The sequence below is a fragment of the Grampus griseus genome (assembly GCF_964374135.1).
Source record: "Grampus griseus genome assembly, chromosome: 12".
Classification (NCBI taxonomy): domain Eukaryota; kingdom Metazoa; phylum Chordata; class Mammalia; order Artiodactyla; family Delphinidae; genus Grampus; species Grampus griseus.
In genome coordinates, this window is record NC_139006.1 from 25,201,575 (window position 1) to 25,226,797 (window position 25,223).

Below are 25,223 nucleotides of genomic sequence, written 5' to 3' on the forward strand. Positions count from 1 at the left end.
CATCCGGCAGACTGATCTGGAGCATATCTTTGCTCACCAGGTGGTGGTTTAAGTCAGAACGATCCATATCACCTGGGACAATGACTGGGGACACGTAAAGTATCAGGTGATAACCTGAGAAAATGGAAATGTCACGTCCCTCATCCTGAGTAACAGAAGCAGGCAGGTGGCTCCCTTGCGGCTCAGCTGCTTCTCAAAGGCCCCGGGTCTTTCCTGGCCTGACAAGCTGACCCAGGAAATGCGCCCCCTGTAGGTGTGACTCAGCCCCCCACTCCTGCCCCCTCCCGGCTGCTGAGGGTCCAGAAAAGTTGCCCCACACAGAACACGGAAGGTCGCCTACCTGCAGAGCTCCGGCCCTTGGTCAGCAGCCACTGGTCCAGCTGCAGCTCCATGCAGGAGAGGGACATCAGCATCATGTCCTGCAGGACGGGTGCAGATGGTCAGGAACAGGGTCACATAGGTCAAGGGCAGGGGATGGAACGAACCTAAACTAAAATTTACTCTGATGAGAACATCAAGTTTTCCTCTACCTACTTTCCATTTCATAGGTGGTAATCACTAGCTTCCTGCTGGGCCATAAGGAGAGGCACGTGGATCTACACTGGAACAGACTCGGGAGGACCCGGGAGACCCGCCTTCAGTCCTTGGGGACTGTCCCATGGAAGAGGCAGCCCTGCCACCTGCCGAGCGCCAGGCACTCAACCCTGACAGCCCCCAGGGTGGGCGCGTCATTCGCTGGGTGGACCAGAAAGCTGAGACTCAGCAGTAAGGAGGCGCCAGCCTGGCCAATGGGCACAGCTGGGAAATAACCAAGCTGGTCTGTCTAGGGACCAAAGCCTCGGCCCCTCCCACTGCTCCACCCTGCTGGGACATAAGGAGAGGCACGTGGATCTACGCTGGAACAGACTCGGGATGACCCAGGGGAGTCTGGGCAGGTGGGCCTGGGCAGATGCTGCCAGGAAGCAGTCCCTGGGGTGTCCCAGTGGAGGCTGCACCGCCAGGGGCCCATGACCCACACGGCCCTGAGGACCTGTGAACCTGGAGCTCCTCCACCTCTGTGCCCCCAGCAAGAAATACCACCCAAGGGCCCTGAAATCTCCCAGTGCTGCCTCCTCAGAAGCGGCCTTCCTCTTCTCACGGGAGAAGGGGCCAAAGCACCCTGGCTCCCTTGGCCCTGGGAGGCACTGAGTGCAAGAGCCTGGGCTGCAGAGGGCAGTGCGTAGGCTCGGCCCCCACAGCTGGCAGTCCCCAGCACCCCTTTGGCAGCCTTCCTCCACCTCTGCACTTCTGTCTCCTCACTTGTTGAAAAAACGGGTAGCGATGCTCCCTGGCTCCTAGAACACAGCAAGCCTCCACCTTCCAGCCTCTCTGCTGCTCTCCTCCTGCTCGTGAACCTCCCTCCCCCGTGATCCGCCCCCCCCCCGTCTCAACCCCACACCTCCACCTGCAGTTGCAGCCCAGGCCCCCCGCCTATGCCTGGCCCCCACCTGCCCGCCACCCGGCCAGCCAACCTGGATGTGCCTGTCGCCACAGTCCCTGAGCAGCGGGTTGGGCAGGCTGGCGCTGTGCCTCCGCCAGCTGTGGTAGATGCTGAGCACAACCTCTGCCAGGCCCGGTGGCCAACGCAGCAGGAACCTGTGGCCCATGCTCTTCAGGTAGCGCATCATAAGCTCCAGAATGCCCCCGTTGCTCAGGTTCCCCAGCAGGAAGGCGTGCACGTCTTGCTTCTCTGCCCGGAGCGGGGGAAGTGACCAGACTTCAACAGAGGACCCTCCATGCCAGGGGCCCCATTTTGTTCGGGAGATGAGAGCGGGCGCCAGCGGGAGGAGCCCATGTGCCCCAGGGGGGCGCTGAGGGCGGGCCTCACGGCTGTGGGCACACCTATCTGAACCTCCAAGGCCCAGGCGGGTATGAGAGGGCTGACCCCTGGGTGTGGCCTTGCACAGCAGCACAGCTCCCGGCCGTACCCAAGAGCTGGGATGTACCCATTCGACCGGCAAAGCCCGCACCCCTAGGGGAGCACGGTGGAGTGTGAGCCAGGACACTCCAGCACACCCCCTGCCTCCAGCTGACCACAGACCTCAGGCAGGACAAAGCCAGGCAGCCCCTGGACCACCCTTGAAAAACCACCCAGACCCATCTCCCCAGCACGCGGCCTGAGCGGGTTCCAGGAGAATGGGAGGAAGGAGTCCTCACAGCACTGCCCGTGGTGCCTGGGTCCTACCAGATTCCATGAACGTGGCTGAGTCGAAGGACAGCCTGTGGGGCCCGACGCTTGGGAAGTTCTCCAGTTTGGCTTCTGACGGGACTTCGTAGTTACTAAAGGGATCGTCTTCCTCCTCGGGGTCCAGCTTTCTTAACCTGCACGGAACACACCGAACTCGCAAAGGCCACAGCGCATGTTCCAACACCTTCCCCTGAGAGAGAGGAGAGCTGAGCCGGACCCGAGGCTGGCCCCAGCCCCACGGAGAGCTAGAGACAGAGGCCGAAAAGCTCCACTTGGGCAGCCCAGTTGGCCAGGCCTCCAGGTGCCAAGGCCCGAGGGGGGCCTGGGGGACGAGGAGAAAGTGGGTGGGTGGGCAGCCCCTCCAGAGCTCCTCATAGCTCTCTGAGCCCAGGGAGGCCTCTCCCAGCAGGCACCACACCTCAGACCCCCCCAGGGACTCCACTTTAGCCGAGCCTGCCACCTCGCCGAGGATGGACAGGTAGGCGCCTCCTGACGTCCTGGTGTACAACTGCACGCCTCTGCCCCAGGGACCACGCCCAGCAAGCCACCGTGTGCCCCTGCCTGATGATTCGAGGAAGCTGATGTGAAAACCACACAGGAAACCAGCAGTTGAAATAAAGAATAAAAAAGAAGGTAGAAAAAAAAAAAAAAAAGAAGGTAGACACTATTCCACACGAAGCGGGCTGGGGAGCAAGGCCCTGGGCGGGGCAACGACCGGAGGGGAGATGGGGAAATGGTCCTCGGGCCCCTTGGCACCTCCTCTTCGCAGCCCTCGGAAGGGAGACCTGCTTTTGGAGGGGCGGCTAGGGAGGAACTGATCAGAGAGCCCGCCTCCTCCACTCACTGAGAACAGCTCCACTTCTGAGCATTTCCCTCTCACCACACAGAAACGGAAAGGCAGCAAATTAGGAAAATCAGGAACCTTGTGGCAAAACAGATTTACAATCCACCTAAAGATCCTGGCTCCTCCTCCTCCTCCTCCGCTTGGATGCATCACCATTGAAACCTACTGTCACGAGCCAAAATGCCAGCTGAGGACTCCTGGGACACAAGCTCACGTAACACACGTGGTTACCTCCCAAACTCCACTCCAGTAACCGGGAAGGAATAAAATGGAGTCAACTCACAAAGACACAGGGGGTAAGAGAGGAAGCCCCAGCTGACAAGACATGCCCACCAAACATTAGAAGGCAGAGAGATGCCCAACCAGCAGAGACTGACTGCTCTCTGCCCTCCGTGAGGGCATTAAGAAGTCTGGCACTGGCACCATAAACCCCAGGAAGGCTCAGGCATCAAGGTCCCAGAGCGTCTGAGGGAGGTGACAGGGCAAGGACCAAAAGCATGGGGGCTGGCGAAGACCTAGGGAAGGAGCACTGGGGCGCAGCCCCCCAGCTCCACGCAGCCTGGCCCATCTCCTCCCGGGAGGCTCCTCTGAGGAACACCGCGAACCAGTGAAAGCAAGGGATGACTCCTGAGCCCACCGTCCACCTTCTCAGAGTTCGAGGGAACCCTGCTGAGCCTGGAGAAGCCAAGCAGGCGCCCTCCCTGAGCGCAGGGGGTCCCTTCCACGGGCCGTCCCCACGTCTGCACCTGAGGAGCAGCAGCCCCAGGCCTCCTGGCAACAAGGGAAGGCCCAGGGGCGTGAGCGGGTCACCTCCAGCTCCAAAAGACACAAAACTCACGGTTCCTGCCTTCAGGACATTCAGAGGCAGGAGAGGCAAGAAAACCCAAGCCCCCAATCCAGGAAGACCTGAGCGTTGGCCGTTTGTACAGATGTTACAGGAAGACGGAGGACATGCCTGGAGGGGAGGGCGACCACGGAACCAGGGACGTGAAGGGAGGCAGGAGGTTTGTGTGCTCCCTTTTCTAAAACAGAAAAAGTGCACCGCACCTGGACGGCAGGAACTTCACCAGCAGCTCCTGGAAGTCCACCTTCTCTTCTTTTTTGCACTTGGTGTTTCGGACGCGGGCAGACCGCCGCTTCGCCGTCTCCCCGCTCTCCTCAGAAATCTTCTTCCGCTTCACCCCTTTCTTGGATTTATCTCCTCCAGAAACATCACCTTCACAAAGAGAGAACGTTGAAATCTCACAAGACTCAGGCTAGGGAAATGCACCACGAGGCACTCGGTCCCTTCTTTTATAATAACCCTGCCTGCAGGTTTAACCTGTGGCTTCTTTGACATTCAGGAAATCTCCTGTCTGCTCTAACAAGGAGCCTGGGAAAAGTCCATTCCAAACCGCTTAAGTCTCACCCCTTTCTCCAACTCACAGAGCCCAAAAGCCAGATCTCAAGGCTACTTTCCACACTACAGAACGCCAGGGTCTCAGAGGCAAATGCCCCATCCCCCTGCCCCTCCCACTGGCTGGCCTGGGATGGAACAGAGCAAGTCGCAATGACACTGACTCTGTCCATCGCCATGGCCCAGTGACACGATGTGGGCAAGAGAGTCACATAAATCATACAGAGAGAAGAGGGGTGTCATGTATGATTAAGTTAAAAAGTTAAAAACAATCATATACAGGTTCATTCAGAAACTTCCTTAACTGCCAGATATTCTTCATCGGTGACACAAAAATCAAGGAAAGGCTCAGGAACTTTAGTCTGAAATTCTTTTACAACTCCAGTGATAATAGAAACCAATAAAACCATTCCAACATATACTACCGCATACGGTGGTAACTATGCTGACTGCTTCTTAAAGCTAAAGAACTCAGAACATCAGTGCACAGCAGCACTGGGTGCAGGGCGTGAGCCAGCAACTGAGCAGAACCAGCAGAGGGACCCGCCAGCTCACAGGTCACAAGCAGGAGTAAACTCTACCCCAGGACTGAGCAACTGGGCATCGAGTGGTCTGAGGAGCTGTATCCCTGAGGCCAACCCCTTCCCTGCAGGGGCCCCAATGCAGAAGCCACCGCTGACGAGGGAGGCCCTGCGAGCAGGCCCAGAGGTTCCCCTGTGGGGCCAGGAGCGGCAGCAGGACCCGTCCCTCTGGATAGACCAGGGCACCCCGACTCTCATTCCTGCTCAGCAGACGGGGTCTCTCCCGAAGCCAACCCCGAGGCCTGCTCACCTGCGGGGATGCCCGTCTCCAACAGGCTGGGGCTGTGCAGCAGGAAGCTGGCCGTGGCCACGGGGGCGTACGAGAGCACAGGCTCTGCCACGGTCACCTCGGGGTTGGCGTTGACGGGACTCGGCTGGATCACGCTGACAGGTGCCACCACGGCAGAGGGCACCAGGGGCTGGCCAGGGTCCTGGTAGTCGGACAGGTCGATCCTCTTGCCGAGGCTGGGCCGCGGGGGCTCGCAGGTGGTGAGGTGGTGGTACATGGCCAGCAGGCTCTCCCCGAGGCACTTCCAGCTGCAGAAAGAGGGTCACCGCCCGGGTCAGCACACAACACGGGGTGCCCGGAGCTCAGGGCTGCCATCTCCATGAGGGCGGGGTGGTCTCAGTTTACTGATAGCTGAGGTGGAGCAGCCGGGGCTGGAGCAGAGCCCGCACCCGCTCCACTGCCCGCAGGAGAAGCCCTGAGGCATCTCAGCCCCAGGCCCCTTCAGACCTACCAGGCACACAGAGAAACCACAGACTCACTCAAAAACCCCTTCCCTACAAGGTTGAATCTTTAAAACGACGGTGTCGTTGACCTGTTGTCACTAGTCTGGTTTTCTGGGGGAGGAATACTGGCAGGGATATGGTCTAAAGGGGCTGAACAGCTCTTGGGCCGGGGCTTGCTGGATGCAAACTGAGACTGTCGTGTGTTTTGTGGTGTGTAAGTTGTGTTGTGTGCCCTGTTGTGGTGAGGTGTAGCATGTGTTATGTTGTATGCTGTTTTGTGTTTTACTTCTAGTCATGTGTTGTGTTGTATGTCATGCTGTGTTATGGTATGACACAGTGTAGCCTGACGTACTCACCCTTCCAACCTTGAACAGCTTCCCAGGCCCTCAGACTAAAAACCAAAGCCTCTGCCTGTCCCCTCAGTGGCGCCCAGCCTCATCGCACCGCCGCAACCCCGCCCCCCCCCACGCCTGCCCCCTGCACTCTCGCCTCGCTAGCTTGCTTTCAGTTCTGCAAACAAAACCACCCCCCACATACCACAGGGCCTTTGCACAGGCTTCCCTCTGCCCGGAAACAACACCCCACTCACACCCCCCAGCTCCTCTGCCTGATCCATGCCCACTCCTCCACCAGACTCCAGCTCTGGCCCTAAGCCTTCCCCAACCCCCGGAGCAGTGCAGACCCCATTATGAGCTCTCGGTGCTGTGCTTCTCTCCTCGAGGGGCCTGTCAGCTTTGCACGTGTGCCCCTCCTTCTGGTGACTGAGTACCCCTGGGACTGCCTCCAGTTTCCTGGGAAACTCAAACGTGCGGGAATGAACAAGTAGGAGCAGTAACGTGGGTCGGAACCAGCCCCTCCTGCGTGCTGGCTCTGCACGACCCCCAAGCACTCAATTCAATTATCATGATGACCCTACAAGAGAGGGATACTGCTCCCTCTTTTCCAGGAAGTGGCACATAATGACCCGGCGAGGGCACCAGGGCTGGACCCCAGTCTGTCCCACCTGGTGGGGAGCTGCGGGCCACCACGTGACTTGCCTCCACATATGAGACACTCTCAACTTATCGGCATGAGGGTCAATGCCGGGATGTTAGGAACAGACCTCACCGAAGGGCTAAATGACCCCAACTCCAGGGACCACCTTTCCCGGGGCTATGCTGAGGCCCACCTTCCAGGATGCCAAGCAGCCCTAGCAGGGGAGCATGGACTAGAGATCGGGAAGCCAGGACGTGGGATCAGCTCCCCCCTCACCAGTAGCCTCTCTGAGTCCTGGTGTCCCCCGTCCAGGGCTTGGCTAATGCTGGTTTCCTTCTCCCCTTAGGGTGGGCAGATGAGAGGGGCGTACAGGAACATGGCAGGTGGTGGGTCAAGGACAGCAACAGAGAGGGACTTAGACCGGGGAAGGCCCGGCCTGCTTCCTGCAGTCACCCGCCCATGTGCGCCCAGCTCCTGCCATGGCAGCAGCCCGGGCGGGCTCAGCCCCCTCCCAAGCAGGGCCCAGTGGCCACCAGCAACCCAGACCCAGACGACCTACGTGAAGAAGGGGATGGGCTGCACCAGCTTCAGGTCCGGCTCCTTCTCATGCGTGGTCAGCGCCTGCCGCCTCCTCCGAAGCCCCAGGGCCTCATCCATGATGGCCTGTGACTCAGCCGCGCTCACCGACACCTCGTGGATGGACATGTCACTGAGAGTGCGTGAGACAGAGAGGAGTGACCATGTCACACTAGAGCCAAGATGGAAATCTTACACAGAGGGATGCAGTTAATATCCTTTAATCTGTATTAATTCTTCCTACAAATAAAATAACTACTTGAGTCTGGGCTGAAAAGGGCAGTAATTAGCATTCTTAATACCCACGTTACACTGAAAATGATTAATGCCCTTTGATCTGCTTACAATTCATCACCTTCATCTGTATTAACAGGATCATAGTAGTGGCAGAAAAGCAACAGAAAAATTAAATGCTGCTCTCAATTATTTGCTGAAAACCTTTTAAGAATTTAACTCTCCCATCCTACCCATCCCAAAAAAGGTTATCAGACCAGCCAAGCTCACCAAAGCCTATGGAGAGCAACAGAAAGGTGGAGTTTGAGGCCCCGGATGCCTCCCACAGGCACACCTCTGCCTGTGGTGGCCCGGCGAGACCTGTCCCCACTGCCCTGTGCCCTCCTCCCCACAAGGCTCCCCCGTGGAGCCACGCGCTTATGGACTCATCATCTGTCCTACATGCTCATCAACCACCTCTCCAAAGAAGGTCAGCTCCGTCAGGACAGATGTGAATAAGAGGCACAATCTTACGAGGGATAAACACCAAAATAACCACTAACTCCCAACCGGTGAGCTCCCAGGGCCAAGGAAATACCAGAGGGCACAGGAGTTGGTTCCACTGGAGGATGGGCGGGGAGGCAGCCCGGACTTAGAAAGCTGCCAAGAGGGGATGTGGGGCCTGGAATACGAAGGGGCACGAAGACACAATAGGGAGAGGATTCCAGGTGAGGGCGCTGTGGGAGCCAGGGTGCGGGACCGGACAGGACATAGCAGGGCCCTGGGACAGCTCTCCCCTTGGTGGAGGGAGAAGCAGGAGGAGAACTGGGGGGTCAGACTGCAAAGGGCCTCCTGGGCGATGAAGCTAAGCATGAGCCTCATCCCGGAGGCAGGCACGGTGGCCCGATTAGAGGCGGGCCGGGCAACACAGGAAGCACAGCCTCGGAAAGGGGTAGGGTGGGCAGCGAGGAGTGAGGTGAACAAGGCTGCTGTGAGCACCCAGAGGAGAGCCGCAGGGCAGCGGGGAAGGAGGGCAGAGGACAGGCGGAGGCACCGCCCATATGAGGCGCGTAGGGAAACAATAAACCAAGCAGATCAGAGCCGTTTGCCAAGTGAGGGGCCTCAACAGCCCCCAGCCGCTGGGGAGGAGGTGGTGGGCTGCAGACTCACCATTTCAGGAACATCCGGAGGGAGTCCTGGCGGAGACACGGTTGCTCCTCGAAGATCTTCTCCTTGAGAACCAGCCCCTTGCTGTAGCGGCAGTCCTTCTCCAGAGCTTTGCAAATGAAGTACAGACAAGCTGGCCAGGAAAGAAACAGGCGTGACCTCCAAGCTGCGCTCTGACTCTCTGGCCTTGCCAGTGACGCCAGGGAAGTAGTCCCTGCTCTGGAGTCCAAGAACCACCAGGTAAATGACGACAGGACACCACTTTAATCCATCCAATCGGGAACGATTTTTGAAAATAATAATACCAAGGTCGAGGGGCAAAGGCCCACACTGCCAGGGAGGACGGCTGAACAATCTTTCTGCGGAAACATGGGCATCAAACACAGACCCTCAGCCCAGCAAGCCCACCTTGAGGAAACCTTTCGGGAACCAGCTGTCGGCAAACTGGAGTACGGCCGCCAGCTTCTCTCTGCCTGGGCCCCGGCCAGCCCTGTGCCCCACCCAGCTCCAGAGTCTGAGTATGGGTGCAAGGCACTCCCATCAGGAATAACCAGAGAAGGATGGAGTCAGGGAGGAGGAAGGAAAGCTGGAGCAGAAGCAGAGATGCCACACGGAAGTCAGGGAGAAGGGCAGTGGGAGAGCGGTGCCCACGCCACAAGCAGGAAGGGGTCTGGGCTGCCCCGCCAGCCGCCCACTGAACCAGGGACAGGGGGCCCAGAGGTTCCCGCCTAACCGGAAGGAGGAGGAGGACATGGTTTCCTCTGGGAAGGTGGTGGGAGCAGAGAGAAAACGAGGGGGGCACCAAGCCTCTGGATGGACTGGTCAGCAGCACCAGAGCTGACCGTGCCCGCAGCAGAGGGAGGCCTGCCTACTCCTCTCGAGCGCCCATGTAGCGGCTGCTCATACTCTGGGGCTTCGATGTGGTTCTGCGGCTCTCACAGACACATGCACCGCTCTGTCCCCCAAACCCATCTTCCCACTAATACTTCAGCTTATCAAGTGCGGCTTCTCCAGGAGAGAGAACTGAGCCTGGTGCCAGAGAGAAGGTGGGACGCTGAGGCTGCGGCCTCCAGGGAGCGCCCAAGCTCCAGGAAGAGCCCGGGGAGAGACCCACAGTCACTGAAGATGAAAGCACTGGAGTCAAAACGGGCGATCCACAGCACGGGTGCGGACATCCACGGAAGGACACGCCCGAGAACGTTTGCGTGGAGGGACACAAGGGCCCAAGTCCAGAAATGACCCCACGTGCAAGCACGCGATGGTCAGAGGGTGCAGAGGAGGGCAGACAGCAGAGGACCCACAGCAAAGGGGCTGGGAGAAGGCACCCGCCCCCGCCCGGGCCCACCTGGAGGAGGCGACAGAGGGCTGAGCTGGCTCTGGGGACACAGGGAGAAGTCAGGGTCACCTCGGGCAGGGACAACTGGGAAGGGGCCACAGCAGCCTGCCCCTGGGGCATGCCGACCCCGCCGCTAGCCCTGTGCTGCACACGGTTCACCTGACTATACAGAGCTATGGTCGCAGTCCCATGGGTGGCGGGCAGGGCCCAGCTTCCCAGCCTCCGCTACCCCATCCTGCTCCACCTGCTCGACGCGCTCTTAGAAACAGAAGGAAAAGCCTCCAAGAGTCAGCCTTCCAGCTGTAACCTTCAACGTGAGGGCAAGTGCTGGCAGCAGGTCTGTCCTGAAAAGAATGAGCAGACCACGCCAGGACCACCTATGCCCGAGGCCAGCTGCCCTGCACCCGAGCCCTGCCCGGGGCCCTCCCACAGAGCTGCCTGGAGGAGCTGGCCCAAGAGGCCCAGAACCCCAACAGCGCCCGCCTCGGGACAGCCCGTGAGGGGCCGAGCAGAGGGCCAGGTGGGGTCAGAGAGTGAAGCAACTGGAAGGCAGACAGGGCTCCGTCTAGCACAGATCTTTCCAGCAGCCCTGCTCCTCTGTGGAAGGACCAGCTGCTAAAAGGAGGGAGTGAGCTCCCGGCACCGGGAGTCAGGCTGCAGCCGCTAGGCCGTCTGTCAGCAACTTATAAGAACAGGCACAGGGTGGGACACTGCAGAGACGAAATGAGAGACTGAAGGGAAAACCGCTCAGAAGACATGCTTCCTACTACAACGCATGGGGTAAGTCTCAACCGAGAAAGAAAGACAAGCAGAGTAAAGCAGGGAAGTAAAGTCATCTCCATTTCCCCTGAAGGTAGGGCAGAAAGCCCTTCAGTGTTAACTCTGGCTCCGAGCTCATCCAGGCCTCCCGCCCTCCTCGGTCCAAGTGCACGAGCACGTGGCAGAAAGCAGCGACACCCCACTCACTGGTGTAATCGCTGAGGGTGTACAGGACAGTGATGAGGTTGTCCAAGCAGGGCCAGTGGTCAGGATTGCACCGCAGCCCTTCCTCAAAAGCGTGGCGAGCCAGGGGGACCCGGATGAGCCTCAGGGCCACGTGTCCAATTTTATACCAGAGGTTGACGTCCGTGGAGTCCAGCATGACCGCCTGGTAGCAGCACAGCAGAGGCACACTCAGTCAGCTCCCCAGAGCGGGCATCCGTGGTGGCAGGAGGGCACAGCACCAGCCCAGCCACCCAGACTGCCCAAGGAATGACAGGGAAGTCACGTGGACCAATTTATCTAACTCAGAACATGTTCTTAATACATTCTGTCACTCTGAACACCTGTACTCCTTACATATTTGATATGTAAAAGAAGTGCAAGAAGTAGAATTAAAAGAAAATACAGAAACCTTCTGGGATTCTAGAAACAGCATGGGTGGGAGACAGACGTGGGTTCACATCCATACTCCCACACTGCCCAGCAGCGTGGCCGCCAGCCTCAGTATCCTCATCCCTAAAATGAGGATAAAGACGCCCTCCTTGCCAGACGGCATGAGGGTGAGCACGTGCATGGTGCTGGCGCCTCAGAGGTGCCCACACAGGTAAGCCGGCCTGACAGAAATAATGGCAGTACAATTCTGAGTAGGTACTGGGTGCCAGGGGTCAGGCCCTGTGTTCAGCACCCTCTTTATATCACTCCAACTCTACGATGTAGACCTGGAGGCCCAGAGAAATGAAGCAATCACCCATGGTCATGTGTGCCCTGTGTGGCAGAGGAAGAACACACATGCAGCCCTCTCTGAACTTGCTACTGTCACCTACTGCCTGGGGCCTCGGGCACTACAGCTGACACAGCACCACAACCCCACCCCTCCCCCAAGAACTCCCAAAGACCCGGCTGAGGGGAGCACCTCCAGGTAGAACTCCATGGCTGTCTCCAGATCCTCCCTCTGGGCGGCCAGCTGGGCCAGGTTCTTAAACGTGGAGTACTTCAACATCAGCCCAGGGTGTTTCAACCCCTCCTTCTCATCACCAGACGAAACTGCCTGAGAACAAAGCAAACAGGAGTAAAGTGACACCCAGGCTCTGAAGCCTCAGCTGGCAGTCAGCAGGACACCTGGCTTCAGGGCTGGCTTCTGCCACAGGCCCTTGGGCCAGTCCAGTGCCACCCTCCACTGGAAAATGAAAGCGTGGCCCCAGATGTCCTTTAAGGACCCCCCAGTTCCGAGCACACAGAGGAGAAAGGCCAGACCACCAAGAGGCGGTTTGCGGGCCGTCTGGGCACCAAAAGACACAGAGGGAACCCTCCTGGCACTACCGCCACGCCTGAGGGCCCAAGCCTAGATGGTGACATTTACAGCATCGGTAAGCCAGCCAGAGGCTCCCGCATGCCACTCCCAGCTCTGATGCTTCACTAGCTGCATGGCTTTGAGCCAACACCACCTCGCTAAGCCTCCATCTCCACACTGTGAACTGGGGACAATGCACCCGCACTTGGCAGAGTGGCTGTGAAGACCAAGTAGGAAGAGCAGCTGGCATTTACGGAGCTCTTACTCTGCACCTAGAACCGTTCTGCATGCTTCTCTGGACTCACCCAACCCTCAGAGCAAGCCAGAGAGGTGGACGCTCCGCAGGCGGGGAAGCTGGGGGCAGAGGGCCTCTGGGGCCTCACCTCTCGCAGCAGGCGCGCCTCCAGGAGCTCGTGGTAGGCCTTGGCGGACTCCTCAAACCGGTCGTGCTTCTGCAGATCCAGGGCCTTGTGGTACAAGGCAAAAGCCTCTGCTTCCTGCAAACCAAGACAGGAGACATTTTCACACAGCACAAAGGTTTGTCTTTTTAAGCCAACAATGTGTGAGAGGGGGCTGCTGTCAAGGCCATGTTACTCGTCAGCTGCACGCTCTGTGCTGGAAACAGTCCTAACGCTCCAAGCTCGCAGGAGCTCATCACTGGGAGAAGAGCCCCTCAGCAGCCCCCCAAGGAGACACGAGCAGCACGGGCTCACCTGAGTCTAAGCAACAGCAGAAGGCAGGCTGAGGGCACAGAGCAGAGCAATGCCAAGGTTCTGTGAGCCTCGCTGACGCTTTCTGGGAGAGTGGCCCCAGCAGCCGTAATAACCCAGGGACTCCGAGAGAGCAGGGAAGGCTTCCACTGCTTTCTATGTGCTGCTCTGCCTCAGCCTGCTCGCTGCCGGGAGGGGCAGAGGGGGCACTGGGCAGGCTGAGCCCCACTGACACCCCTCAGGGCCGGGGACCACTGACTAGCAGCGTCCGTGAGGGCTCCACACACTGTCCTGGCTTCTCCCGATAAGGGGGAGGTGTATGCTTATTCCAGGGAAAACAAAGACCGGAGCAAACCCTTGTTATATTCGCGTAGGAGGTATGGGGAGAGCCGGCGGAGAGTAAGGCAGGCAGGCTGGAATGGAAGTGGTGCCGGGCCTCGTGGCAGAGAGGAAAGACCAAGAATCCATGCTCCCCACAGACCACCAGTGAGACCTGGGCTAGGCAGCACCCTCCGGGGCCTCCCCCTGGAAAGTGACGTGCTGCCATCCCCTGGGTGTGCCAGCTTCTGAGGCCCACACAACCAGCTGAGTGAAGAGCCAGCTCCGGCTGCAGAAGGGCCCACGCACACTCAGAATAAACAGTGTGACCATCCTCAACGTGACCCTCTCTAAGTGAAGCAGGTCAAACAGGAGATGGAGAGCCGGCCATCTCTGTAAACAGGGTTTTCCTCTAAAATCCCATTCAGGAGACATCGGGATGCATCTGAAACATGGTGCCACCCGCAGAAATGAGAATCAAGGTCCAGCTGCAGAGAAGCCCATTGACCACACACCTGCGCCTCCTTTGTCTGGGTCTTGTGACTTTTAAAGGTTCCTTCATGATCATCCTCAACCGTGGAGCTGGCATTTAAGGCTGCGATTCGAATCTAGAAGCACAGATTTGACGGAAGAGTAGCTTTTAGATGAGACGTGTCTCATCTCTTCAGTAACCCACAACACGCACAACACTCTGTAACACACTCGGCCTCAAACAGCTACGGCCTCCCCAGATGCGGAGGAAAAGGAGGACTGGGACATTCTGAGGGAACCACACCAACCTGTTCAGGGAGCGTGTCCACTACAACAGGAACAGGCTGGGGACACCCCAGCAATGGCCCGACACAGCAGAAGACCCAGGCATCGGAAAAACAGATTCCAATGACACGGGATAACTGTGTGCCTCTCTAGCCATGGTGATGCGGCCCTGTAAACCACCCAACAGGAGAGCGGGCACCCACACCCTCGAGGGTGCCAAGAGCCCTCTGGGGAGGAACGCTGCCCCATTCAGACAGCCGTCAGGGCCCATCCAAGAACATGGCCCTCGCCCCGGAGGACCGCAGAGCAGGTGAGCATTAGCACATACCATAGTCAGAGGCTTCGGCACACCGCCCAGCACCGCCCAGCACTGACCAGCACCGGAAGGGCAGTGCCAGCCCACGCGGCTCCTATGGAGGAAGGAGAACAGGTTGAGGGAGGGCCCGGGAAGCACCAGGCCACCAGGAACCCATGTCCAAACCCACAGGCCTCCCGGCTCTGGGCACACAGGCTAGTGGGCCTCGGGATGGCTCTTCAGTCTGTTACCCGGGGAGCCCCTGGTCCTTGGGACGGAATGCCCACCTTTGCCAGACCAGGGGCCAGGGACAGAGGGGAGTTAGACCGACATCTGCCCCCAGGACTCACTGCTCAGCAGAGGTTACAGATCAATAAACAATTATTTTTTCAAAAGTTGAATGAAATAAAGAGAAACACAGGCAACAGGTGGAGAACAAGTCATTCGAAGGGATGGAGGAAGGTGAAGGAGGAAGCCCTGTGTTAAACCCCAGGAAGGGACAGCAGTGGGGTAGAGGGCGGGAAGGCAGAGGCAGGGGGCCTGGAGGATGGGACGGAAATATAAAAGGAAAAAAATTAGAGGTAGGCAGACCAGTGTGAAATCTGCTAAAAAAAATGACAGGATTGGTGAGGATGTGGAGAAATCAGAACCTCATCCACTGCAGATGCGAACGAAAAATGGTGAAACCCGTCTGGCAATTGCTCAGAATGTCAAACACAGAAATTCCACCCCCAAGAGAAATGAAAACATGTCCACACCAAAACTTGTTCATGAATGTTCACAGCAGCATTACTCATGACAGATTGAAGGTGGAAACAACCCAAATGTCTGTCAACTGACAAATGGATAAAGAAAATGTGGTATGTCCATACAATGGATTATTATTCAGTGATAAATAAAATTAAAGCACTGGTACTTGCTACAACATGGATGAACCTTGAAAACACGCTAAATGAAGGAAGCCAGTCACGAAGGCCACATACTGTCTGATTCCATTTATACAAAATGTCTAGAATAGGCAAATCTACAGAACCAGAAAGTAGTCTAGGGGAGAGGGACACATGGGGAGTGACTACTACCAGGTACAGGACTTCTTTCTGGGGTGATGAAAATGTTCTGAAATTGACGGTGGTGATGGTTGCACAACTCTATGGATACACTTACACTCAATGAATTGTATACCCTACACAGGCGAGCTGTTTGGTCTGTGAACTATGTGCTGCTATTAAACAAAGAGATGCCAGGAGCCTGGCTGGGGCAGTGGCACTGGGGACAGAGGGGGGGACACGTTCCAGGAGGCAAACTCACAGAACGGGGGGCCCTGGGAGGCTGGAGGGAGCAGCAGGGGTGCCGGGTAACAGCGGGGGTTCTGGCCTGTGGGGCGGGGAGGAAGAGGCAGCACCACCAAACAAGCCCGTCAGGGCAGAGGAGGGAGCCAGGAACAGTCCCACCTGAGAGGCTGGCAGAAGGCCCCGAAGGGCCCAGCAGGCAGTGGAAATGAGCCTTGGCAGAGACTGAACACGTGCTCCACATGTATAAAATAAAATGACCACTGCTACTGCCAACGGAGCTCACAGCTAAGACCTTCACAATGGGCTCTGAGTTCTCCAAGGGTTCCTACAAGGAAGAAAGAAAGTACAGTCTTCACAGACGAGGAAGACTGAAACCCCACGAGGCTGATAGCTATTTTATCTCCTGGGTTCCACATTTAGAAAAAAGAATTCTGCTGATTAACTCTGGAAACTGCTGCTTGACTATAAACTATGCTACAATGGGCACTGTGACCACCATACAATCTGGAAAAAAAAGACGATAAAAGTAGAAACTATAGCACTAAAACCCTGTACCTAGGGAAAACACACACACATCCCAAGGGGCAGTGCCCCTGTGAAGAGCGAAGGGAGAGAATGAAGTCCCCATCAACTCTGGGTGGTGTCTTTCAGTCGACCTTTCAGAGGCCAAACCAGCTTCCCCAAGGACTCACTCTTCTCTGGGAGTGGATTTCCACACGTGCTTTTGATTGTGGACAGATCAGGCTTCACAGCAACCGATTCAGCTGCCAGATTCTGGACTAAGGAAGGAAGGTCCTCCCTCCGCCCCTACTCCCTACAGGGCTTCCCTAGTGGTGCAGTCGTTAAGAATCCGCCTGCCAATGCAGGGGACATGGGTTCAAGCCCTGGTCCGGGAAGATCCCACATGCCGCGGAGCAACTAAGCCCGTGCACCACAACTACTGAGCCTGCGCTCTAGAGCCTGTGAGCCACAGCTACTGAGTCCATGTGCCACAACTACTGAAGCCCACGCACCTCAAGCCCGTGCTCCGCGACAACAGAAGCCACCTTAACGAGAGGCCTACCCACCACAACAAAGAGTAGCCCGCCGATCACCGCAACTAAAAGGAAAGCCCGCGTGCAGCAACAAAGTCCCAACGCAGCCAAAAATAAATAAATAAATAAATGTATAAAAATAAATAAAGTGTTAAAAAAATCTACAAATAACAAATGCTGAAGAGGGTGTAGAGGAAAGGGAACCCTCCTATATTGTTGGTGGGAATGTAAACTGGTGCAGCCACTATGGAGAACAGTACGGAGGTTCCTTAAAAAACTAAAAATAGAGCTACCAAACGAGCCTGCAATCCCACTCCCAGGCATATACCCGGAGAAAACCATAATTTGAAAAGATACATGTACCCCAGTGTTCACTGAAGTACTATTTACAATAGCCAAGACACAGAAGCAACCTAAATGTCCATCGACAGATGAATGGATAAATAAAATGTGGTATATTTATACAATGGAATATTACTCAGCCATAAAAGAAAGAATGAGGGACTTCCCTGGTGGTCCAGTGGTAGAGAATCTGCCTTCCAATGCAGGGGACGCAGGTTCAATCCCTGGTGGGGGAACCAAGAACCCATATGCCGCGGGGCAACTAAGCCCGCGGGCAACAACTATTGAGCTCGCGCGCCTCAACAAGGGAGGCTGCGTGCCGCAAACTACAGAGCCCATGCACTCTGGAGCCCGCGCACCACAACTAGAGAGAAGCCCACACGCCGCAACCAAGAGTCCGCGCCCTGTAACAAAAGATCCCACGTACCGCAACTAAGACCAGACGCAGACAAAAAAATAAGGAAACTAAATATATTAAATAAATATCACAAAACAAAAAAACGAATGAAATAATGCCATTTGCAGTAACACGGATGGACCTAGAGATCATTATACTAAGTGAAGTAAGACAGAGAAAGACAAATATCATATGATATTGCTTATATGTGTAATCTAAAAAAATTTTTAAAAAGATACAAATGAACTTATATACCACAAAGAAATAGACCCACAGACATAGAAAACAAACTTATGGTTACCAAAGTGGGGGGGATAAATTGAGAGTTTGGGATTAACAGATACACACTACTATATATAAAACAGATAACCAACAGGGACCTACTGTATAGCACAGGGAACTGTACTCAATATTTTGTAATAACCTATAAGGGAAATTAATCTGAAAAAAAAAGATATATATGTATGTCTAACCAAATCACTTTGCTGTACACCTGAAACTAACACAACATTGTAAATCAACTATACTTCAATAAAAACACACACACACAAAGTAGTTTAAAATAAAAACTTTACAAAGAAATAACCATTTGAGATTATATATTTATCATCTGTAAGCAATGTGAGAATGAGGACCATAGCCATATTATTCACCACAAACCCTAGAAACCACAAAAAGGAGTTTAAAAAAAAAAAAAAAAGCTACTGTATAAAGATGAGAAGGGAAGTATCTGGTACTCATTTCTCAGTCTCCCAGCAGAACAGTTGCATTTTCTCAGAACAGCACATTCAGGAGTTAAACCTCACAAGTTTTCAAACTCTTTATAGTTTTCATGTCCTTCAGAACACATAACAACAGCACACTTTGAGCACCTCGTACCCTGATCCAGTGGTAAGTGGTGATGTTTCCTAGCAGGCTCTGGCCCAGGAGTCGGGAAGGAGTCGGGAAGAGTAGGTCTTAAGCTCAGTTGGGGCACTACCCGGCTGTGTGACTGACATGGCATAAGATAACCCCTCTGGGTCTCAGTTTCCTCTACTGCATGAGTCTTTGGACTAAATCAGGCGTCTGCAAGCTCACTAGCCTACTGTTTCCATACAGCCCAAGAGCAAAGAATGATTTTTACATTTTTAAATGGTTGAAAAACTTCGTGACACGTGAAAATTACATAAAACTTACATAAAATTCAAATTTCAGTGTCCCTAAATAAAATTTTATTGAAACACCACCACTCTCTTACATACTGTCTTTGGCTGCGACCACAGTACTCAGTACAGTATAGCACCCGAATACTTATATTATTATAAGTATACTCATACTTACTACAGCCACAAGACATAATACTATTACTCGGATACTCCAGTTCTAAGAACGATTATGAGTCACCCAGAAGGAAGCCCAGCCGCCGCATGGAATCCGCATACACAGCACGACCTGTAGTAACCCAGGCCCCTAAGGGTGGAGGGCCCCCAGAGCCCCTTGTGCAGACACCTGCCAGCATCAGGAAGCTCTATCCGGCCCAGGTCCGCCTCCTCGGGGCGGTGGGGCAGTCAAAGCTTGCAGTTTGGAGCCAACGGCCCGCGGGGGAGCCGGGGACTCGGGACAAGCGGCTGCACGTCCCCTCGGCCTCAGTTTCCACAAGTGAGGGGCGCTCACCGCGCAACGCCGCCGTGAAGGTGAAGTAGAAGGACGCGAGGCGGTGGTCAGCGCGGGGCCCGGCACCGAAGCCATAGACCGGACGGCGGCTCCCGCTGCGGCCACTGTGATCCCTGCCCCCACGCGGAGCCCCTCTCAGCCCCCCGGGACGAGCAGGAGCCGACGAGAGGCCCGCGCGGCAGCGGGGCCCAGCCGGGCCGCTCCGGGTCCCGGCTTCGGTTTCCCCACGAGGAGCCCCAGCGTCCGCCCGGCCGGATCCCGCCACCGCCGCCCGTCAAACCCTCGCCCCCGGCAGGGCAGAGCCGCGCCCCCACCCGGGGCCGCCCCAAACCCGCTGCCAGCGAACTCACCAGGCGTCTCCACGGCAACCGCCTGTCCGCCAGACCCCCGCGCCTGCCGGCTGCGCGCCTCACAACAAGGCGCGCTCCCATTGGCTCCGGAGCCGGCTCCACCAGCCAGTCGGCAAGCGCTCACGCGCTGCCCCGCGGAGCTGGCGCGCGAGGACCCTGCAGGTGCCCGGCGCAGCCCTGCCCTTCGGCCGGAGCGCGGCTGGGGGCTCAGCGCCCGCTCCCTCCCCACCGCTTGTCGTACCCGGGAAGCACCGAGCTCGGGGCCTGGCCCGCAGCAGCTGCCAAGTGACGGCCGCACTACTGTTACAACCTGCGACAGGTGTTCTGAAGGCCGTGGAAACCTGGGACACTTGGAGGGAACCGGGGCCGGAAGAGCATTCTCACATTACCTGGACCTCACCTCGTTCCGAAAAGGATTTGAAACCTAAAAGTCACAGATACAAGCAACTACTGAAGCAAAAGAAAAAGGGGGAGGGGGAGCGGGGGGTGAACGTACCGGGGAGGAAGTGACAGAACAGAGCCGGAAGGAGGGCCCAGCATTGACGGGTTTCTGACAAGGGCCTGGGATACAGGGGTAACGCTCTTGGGAGCTAAGCGTTTTAGGGAAGGGCTTCACACTGGTTGACATTCATAGCGGCTTGAGTCCAGCAAGAATGACTTAAAGAACGAATGTTATGGCTTTTTCTTTAACTTTATTTATAGACAGTAAAACCATGGTGAAGAACTCATAGACGGTTCAGTACAGTAAAGCTTTAACGATATGCTAGTAGATAAAAAAATAATTGAGTCGCCAACCTTGATTTTTGAGAGGAGTATAAGGGGCAGGGTTGGGTTAAACAGAGCATAAACAGATGGTTTCAAACTTTCCTGGATGACTTGCAACCTTGTATGCAGTTCCCACAACTGAGTTGTATCTTGAAAGATGCTCTGGAGTGAAAGTTGAACAAAGATGGGAAGGGTGGTGCAAGCAGCAGGGAGCTAGCTGTGTGGCAAGGTTTTGAGTTGAGAAACACTGCTGGCCATGCAGGAGCCTCATGCAGCATGGTGTTTTCAGGGGGTAAAACTCAGGGCCACAACGGGGGGAGGTAATGCCCGTGTGGGGGGAGGGGCCAGTCCTCACAGCAAACAGATGACATCACTCACAATAGTGGGGATAAGACTGAAGCTGGGGAGACCAGATCTTACCTTATGGTCCTGGCAAGGGTTAGGCATGAATCCCTCCTTAGGCACTTCAACCATTCATTTGCATTCAACCCACAAACATTCCCTGAGCCCCTTTGGGAAGCAAGACATCCATGTTGGCAGAAGGAATGAGAGCAGAAACAGCTGGGACAGCGAGCCAGGGAAAGGAACTCCAAGCTATAGCTTTTAACAAGTCCTCAGCGGTGGTCAGGTAAACACAGCAGGCACAGGCACATTCTTTTGGAAACTAACTTATTAACCAGGTGGACTGCATAGACTGCAGATCTCAATTTGGCATTTCATTGGTGCACAGGATGATCAAAGCTTTAATTGTGCAGAGAAACATAGCACCCAGAGATGTAAACTCTGCATCCGGAAGGAAACTGAAAAGGTGACTTCCTTTGGGCTACCCCCACCCAACCTGTATATCCTCTGAAATGCAAAAGCATGGTATGTTCTTTAGATGGGGGTGCGGGATCCCATTCATTCCATTTCTAGAAGCAGATGTTGCATTTCTGGGTTTGCCATTCTGGGACATGGTTTTTTTTGTTTTGTTTTGTTTTGTTTGCGGTACGCGGGCCTCTCACTGTTGTGGCCTCTCCCGTTGCAGAGCACAGGCTCCGGACACGCAGGCTCAGCAGCCATGGCTCACGGGCCTAGCCGCTCCGCGGCATGTGGGATCTTCCCGGACCGGGGCATGAACCCGTGTCCCCTGCATCGGCAGGCGGACTCTCAACCACTGCGCCACCAGGGAAGCCCTGGGACATGGATTTTTACAAGGCGCACAGCTACACTGAATTCTCATCAAGATTCACTGGAGAAGGTGAAGTTTGGCAATGTCCACGGAAGGTCCCTAAAGCCCAGGCTGAGGACAGGAACATCTGGTCCGCAGAGTCGGCAGGAAGGCCCAGGCTGGACCAGCTGCCAGCTCCTCCCCACCAGCCTGAACATGGGCATCGGGAGCAGGGCCTCCAGGCTGAGCCCTCCACCCTGATTTGGGCAGCCGAGATACAAAACATGAATCAGAGGCCCTGAAGACAGGAACATCCCACCTCCCAGGTTCCCTAAAGTCCCCACCTCATAAACCAACCCCTGCTGCCCAGGGTGGCCCAGAATGCCGGAGGAGGGTAAAGGGAAGTAGAGAAGTCATGTTTGAGAGACAACGCTCTTCATTTATTTGTCGTAAGGATGGGGAAGAGGACCGTGAGGTCACAGGCCTGTCTGCATGTGGGGGTGCCAGAAGCTGGTATCCACCAGGCCCTCACTCTGCCAGGAGGCCTCTCTGGAAGGGGCTGCCAGCTCACAGATGCCCTGGATGCCCTCCACGCCAATCATAAAAAGGTCATGACTGTCCCCTTCTTGCCGATCTGCCAGGGCTCCAAGGGGAGAAAGCGGATAATTATCCTTCAGGAGACAGAGAAAAAGATGTCATCAGCTCCTTGGCTAATGCCTCACATTCCAAGACCCCTAGCCAGGTACTCCCACCATGGGCTCTCAGGCCAGCCTGCCTTAGCCCACCAGGCATTTTGCAAGCCTGTCTCAACCCATTAATGCTCTCTGCCCAACCCCCGACAGGGCAGTGGGCATGTCAAGGTTGGGATGGTGACTGCACATCATCATCACCCACCAAGAACAGACTCTCAACATGGCGGCCTCTGTGGTCACTGTATGCTCTGTCTGTGGGTTCACAGGGGAGCCCTGTCTTCCAAACTGCAGGCCCCATGGGGGCATGCGCAGTGCCCAAGCTGCCTGTTTTTGCAAAGCCTGGCTCAAGAAGGCCAGGCACGAGGTGACTCCCCCACCACCCCTGTAATGTCTATGGAGTGAGTGAGTGTGCCCCTCTCACAGAAGTGATAGGAAGTTCCTTGTGAAGAAACAGGATACCTGGGATAGCCTGGTACCAAGGAGGTATATGTGACAACCTGTTTTCCCATTTGTAAATAGGCATAAAGGAGATATCTACCTCATGGGGATGGCATGTCCACACGAGGGGTATGGAGAGGGGGACAAAACTTCTAAGGATCAAATGGGATCAGGCATGTGAGTTACCTATGGAGTATCTGGCACATGGTAAATTACACATTACTTACGTTGTTAGAATTATTATCACTCCCCAGCTTGAGGACCAGGTCTGAGCACCCCCCACAAGTAACCATTCTTCACCAGCCTTTCTGGGCCAATGAAGGCTCCATTCTGGAAGGTTCTTTCAAGCTTCTCATATACTTAGTTCCTTGTAGGCATGGACTTGGCTCAGGAATATTTTTCACCCAGGAAGAAACTTTAACCTTGCCACAGAGTCCCAGGTTTGGGAGCTGTAGGTGTTCTTGGGAATCGTTTAATCCATGCCTCTCTATTCACAGAAGAGAAGGCTACAAACCAGAGATGGTTCACTTCCAGGTTTGTCTGGATCCTCCAGCTGCATGGGACCCAGAACCCAGGTCTCCAGACATTCAGGCCAATGCTCTTTCCACTACTCTGTGGCCCTCCCAGGAACCTTACCTGGGACCTAATTGGGCCATAGGCCCAAAGGTCACAGCCTCAGGACATACCCAGAATTCCTCGACCAGCTTGGAGACGCTCTAGAAAATTACACCTGTTTCCCTAAGATGTGGGGAAGCCTGAAGGCAGATGATAAATGGCCTTGGTTTTGTCAGGGTAACAACGTCCTGCCCTACCAGGTGTCAAGGCAGGTGCAGTATAGTGCCATCCCATGCAGTACCCCCAGGGAGTGGTTAAAGGAGAGCCTTCCCACTTCACAGATGGAAACACTGAGGTCCTGGAGGCCACACCTTGCCCAGGTGTCACAGGGACCACTACAGAGCCAGGAATTCACTCAATTCCACTACCACTCTCAAGGTGGGCCCACCACCGGGGGGCGCAAGGGGCCCTGCGGCACCACATCCTTCTAGCGAAGGGTGGGGAATTAATTTTTTCCCCAACCTTAGGAAGGGCCTCAAGTCGGATCCCTGCCCCGTCTCGCAGCAGTCCCAAGAGCGTCCTCTCCCTGCCCCTACGCACCGGTCCTGGGCCAGGTCCAGCTCCTTGGTGAGAAACTCGAAGAGGCGGGCACTGTGGCCGCGGTTCTCCTCGGCCGTGCCCACCACACCGATGGAGGAGACGAGCAGCTGCGCGCCGGGCTCCGCCGAGCCGTTCATCGCCATGGCCAGGCCGGGCCGCACCGTCACGTTCACGCGCTGCGGTGACACGAAAGTTTCGCCTGAGGCCAGTGTAGGCCGGGATGGTGCTGAGGACCGGGTAGCGCGGAGTGGGAGAGCGCAGGCCCCGCGGGATCAGGGCCGGGGGCACGGGCCGGGGTCCTTGCAGGTCACGTCGGGGTCATGGCTGGGCAAGGCGACAGGAGCAGACGTGGCGGGTGGGGCCGCGGGGTCTTGGAGAGCGGGAGGTCAGACTTGGCGGGAGGCGGGCGCGGAAGAGTCAGGGTCGCGGTGGGGAAGCCGAAGCGCGGACAGAGCCCGACCCCATCCACCAACCTCCTCCCTCTCCGTGCTCCCCTGGGCATACTCACGTCCTCAGGCTTGCCCAGGATGGCGGCAGTGGCCGCGCAGAGCCGCTTCTCTAGTCCCGCGGGCACACGGCCGGCGGGCAAGTTCGTGTCCAGCTCAACGAACGGCATTTCTAGCGGGAAGGCGCGCGAAAGGCCGCCAGGGAGAAAGAAAGCACGGAATCCAGGTGGGTGATCTCCAGGGCAGGGCTGTAGGGAGCGGGGGAGGCGGGGCGCCGCGGAAACCCGCTCCTCATTGGCTGGGCAGGTACACAGCGCCCCCCGATTGGCTGCCTAGACTACACCCCCCGGCTTCGGCCGACAGTCTCCGCGTGCTACGGCGCTGATTTCCGGAAGTGCTGTAGCCCGGCCGGCTCCGAGTAACCCCACCCCCAAGGAGACATTGGCCGCTCCAGGCCCCGCCCACACGACAGGCCCCGCCCCCGCCCCAGCCACACTGGCCGAGGTTTCCGGTCTCTTGCAGCTTTCGGGCGCTGCTGCGGTCTTCTGCTTCTTAGCCAATATTTAGATGGAGGTCTGAACACCCCCCCCCCAAACACACACACCTGTAGGAGCCTTCCCCAGGCTCCACCCTAAAAACGTTACGTCGTCACGGAGGCTTAAAATTATTTTTAAATGGGTTGCCTCCAAGTCAAGCAACTTCACGCTCCATGTGTGAATCTGCACTTCTCTTGATCAGGTCACCTGGTGATACATGTGGGCTCGAGTGGGGCTGGGCAGAGACCCTCGGGCTCCCTGCATCCCTACCTGGCCCCCAAAGACATCTACCTTTGTGGCCTCTTGTGCCTGTGCCAACCTTACCTCACGGTGAAGGACAGCCCACCGGGGGGTGAGAGCCACCAAGTCCCAGTAGAATTACCAGCAATGTTTACAGGACCCTATGTTTTTATAGGTGAAACAAAAGTTGTTATTTAAAATGTGGAAGTCGGACTTCCCTGGTGGTGCAGTGGTTTAGAATCCACCTGCCAATGCAGGGGACACAGGTTCGAGCCCTAGTCCGGGAAGATCCCACATGCCACGGAGCAACTAAGCCCGTGCACTCAACTACTGAG

The 25,223-nt window shown here is 56.2% G+C and overlaps 2 protein-coding genes across 2 annotated transcripts in view; both read right to left on the reverse strand.

Annotated features, from left to right (window-relative positions):
- Window positions 1-19,516, reverse strand: part of CABIN1 (calcineurin binding protein 1) — a 97,927-nt gene extending 78,411 nt beyond the window's left edge. The window contains exons 1-13 of the mRNA XM_082667788.1: window positions 19,467-19,516; window positions 14,432-14,513; window positions 13,863-13,955; window positions 12,703-12,816; window positions 11,942-12,076; window positions 11,014-11,194; window positions 8,715-8,844; window positions 7,315-7,464; window positions 5,299-5,585; window positions 4,119-4,287; window positions 2,225-2,361; window positions 1,512-1,729; window positions 341-419 (exon numbers count right to left, since the gene is read on the reverse strand). Of these exons, the coding sequence (XP_082523914.1) occupies window positions 341-419; window positions 1,512-1,729; window positions 2,225-2,361; window positions 4,119-4,287; window positions 5,299-5,585; window positions 7,315-7,464; window positions 8,715-8,844; window positions 11,014-11,194; window positions 11,942-12,076; window positions 12,703-12,816; window positions 13,863-13,955; window positions 14,432-14,434 (1,696 nt within the window). The 5' untranslated portion in view covers window positions 14,435-14,513; window positions 19,467-19,516. The remainder of the gene's footprint in view (window positions 1-340; window positions 420-1,511; window positions 1,730-2,224; window positions 2,362-4,118; window positions 4,288-5,298; window positions 5,586-7,314; window positions 7,465-8,714; window positions 8,845-11,013; window positions 11,195-11,941; window positions 12,077-12,702; window positions 12,817-13,862; window positions 13,956-14,431; window positions 14,514-19,466) is intronic.
- Window positions 19,517-21,794: 2,278 nt separating this feature from the next.
- Window positions 21,795-24,417, reverse strand: DDT (D-dopachrome tautomerase). The gene is made up of 3 exons (XM_082667648.1): window positions 24,175-24,417; window positions 23,667-23,842; window positions 21,795-22,052 (listed from the first exon to the last, which is right to left on the reverse strand). The coding sequence occupies exons 1-3, from the start codon at window positions 24,280-24,282 to the stop codon at window positions 21,980-21,982; spliced, it is 357 nt and encodes a 118-aa protein (XP_082523774.1). The 5' UTR covers window positions 24,283-24,417; the 3' UTR covers window positions 21,795-21,979.
- Window positions 24,418-25,223: the final 806 nt, after the last annotated feature.

Excerpts from the sequence above, each read along its gene's own strand:
- DDT (XM_082667648.1), bottom strand. The coding sequence starts at position 24,282 with ATGCCGTTCGTTGAGCTGGACACGAACTTGCCCGCCGGCCGTGTGCCC. Across the intron at positions 23,843-24,174 it reads TCCTGGGCAAGCCTGAGGAC|CGCGTGAACGTGACGGTGCG; the intron begins GTGAGTATGCCC and ends GTGTCACCGCAG. Across the intron at positions 22,053-23,666 it reads CTGGACCTGGCCCAGGACCG|GATAATTATCCGCTTTCTCC; the intron begins GTGCGTAGGGGC and ends TGTCTCCTGAAG.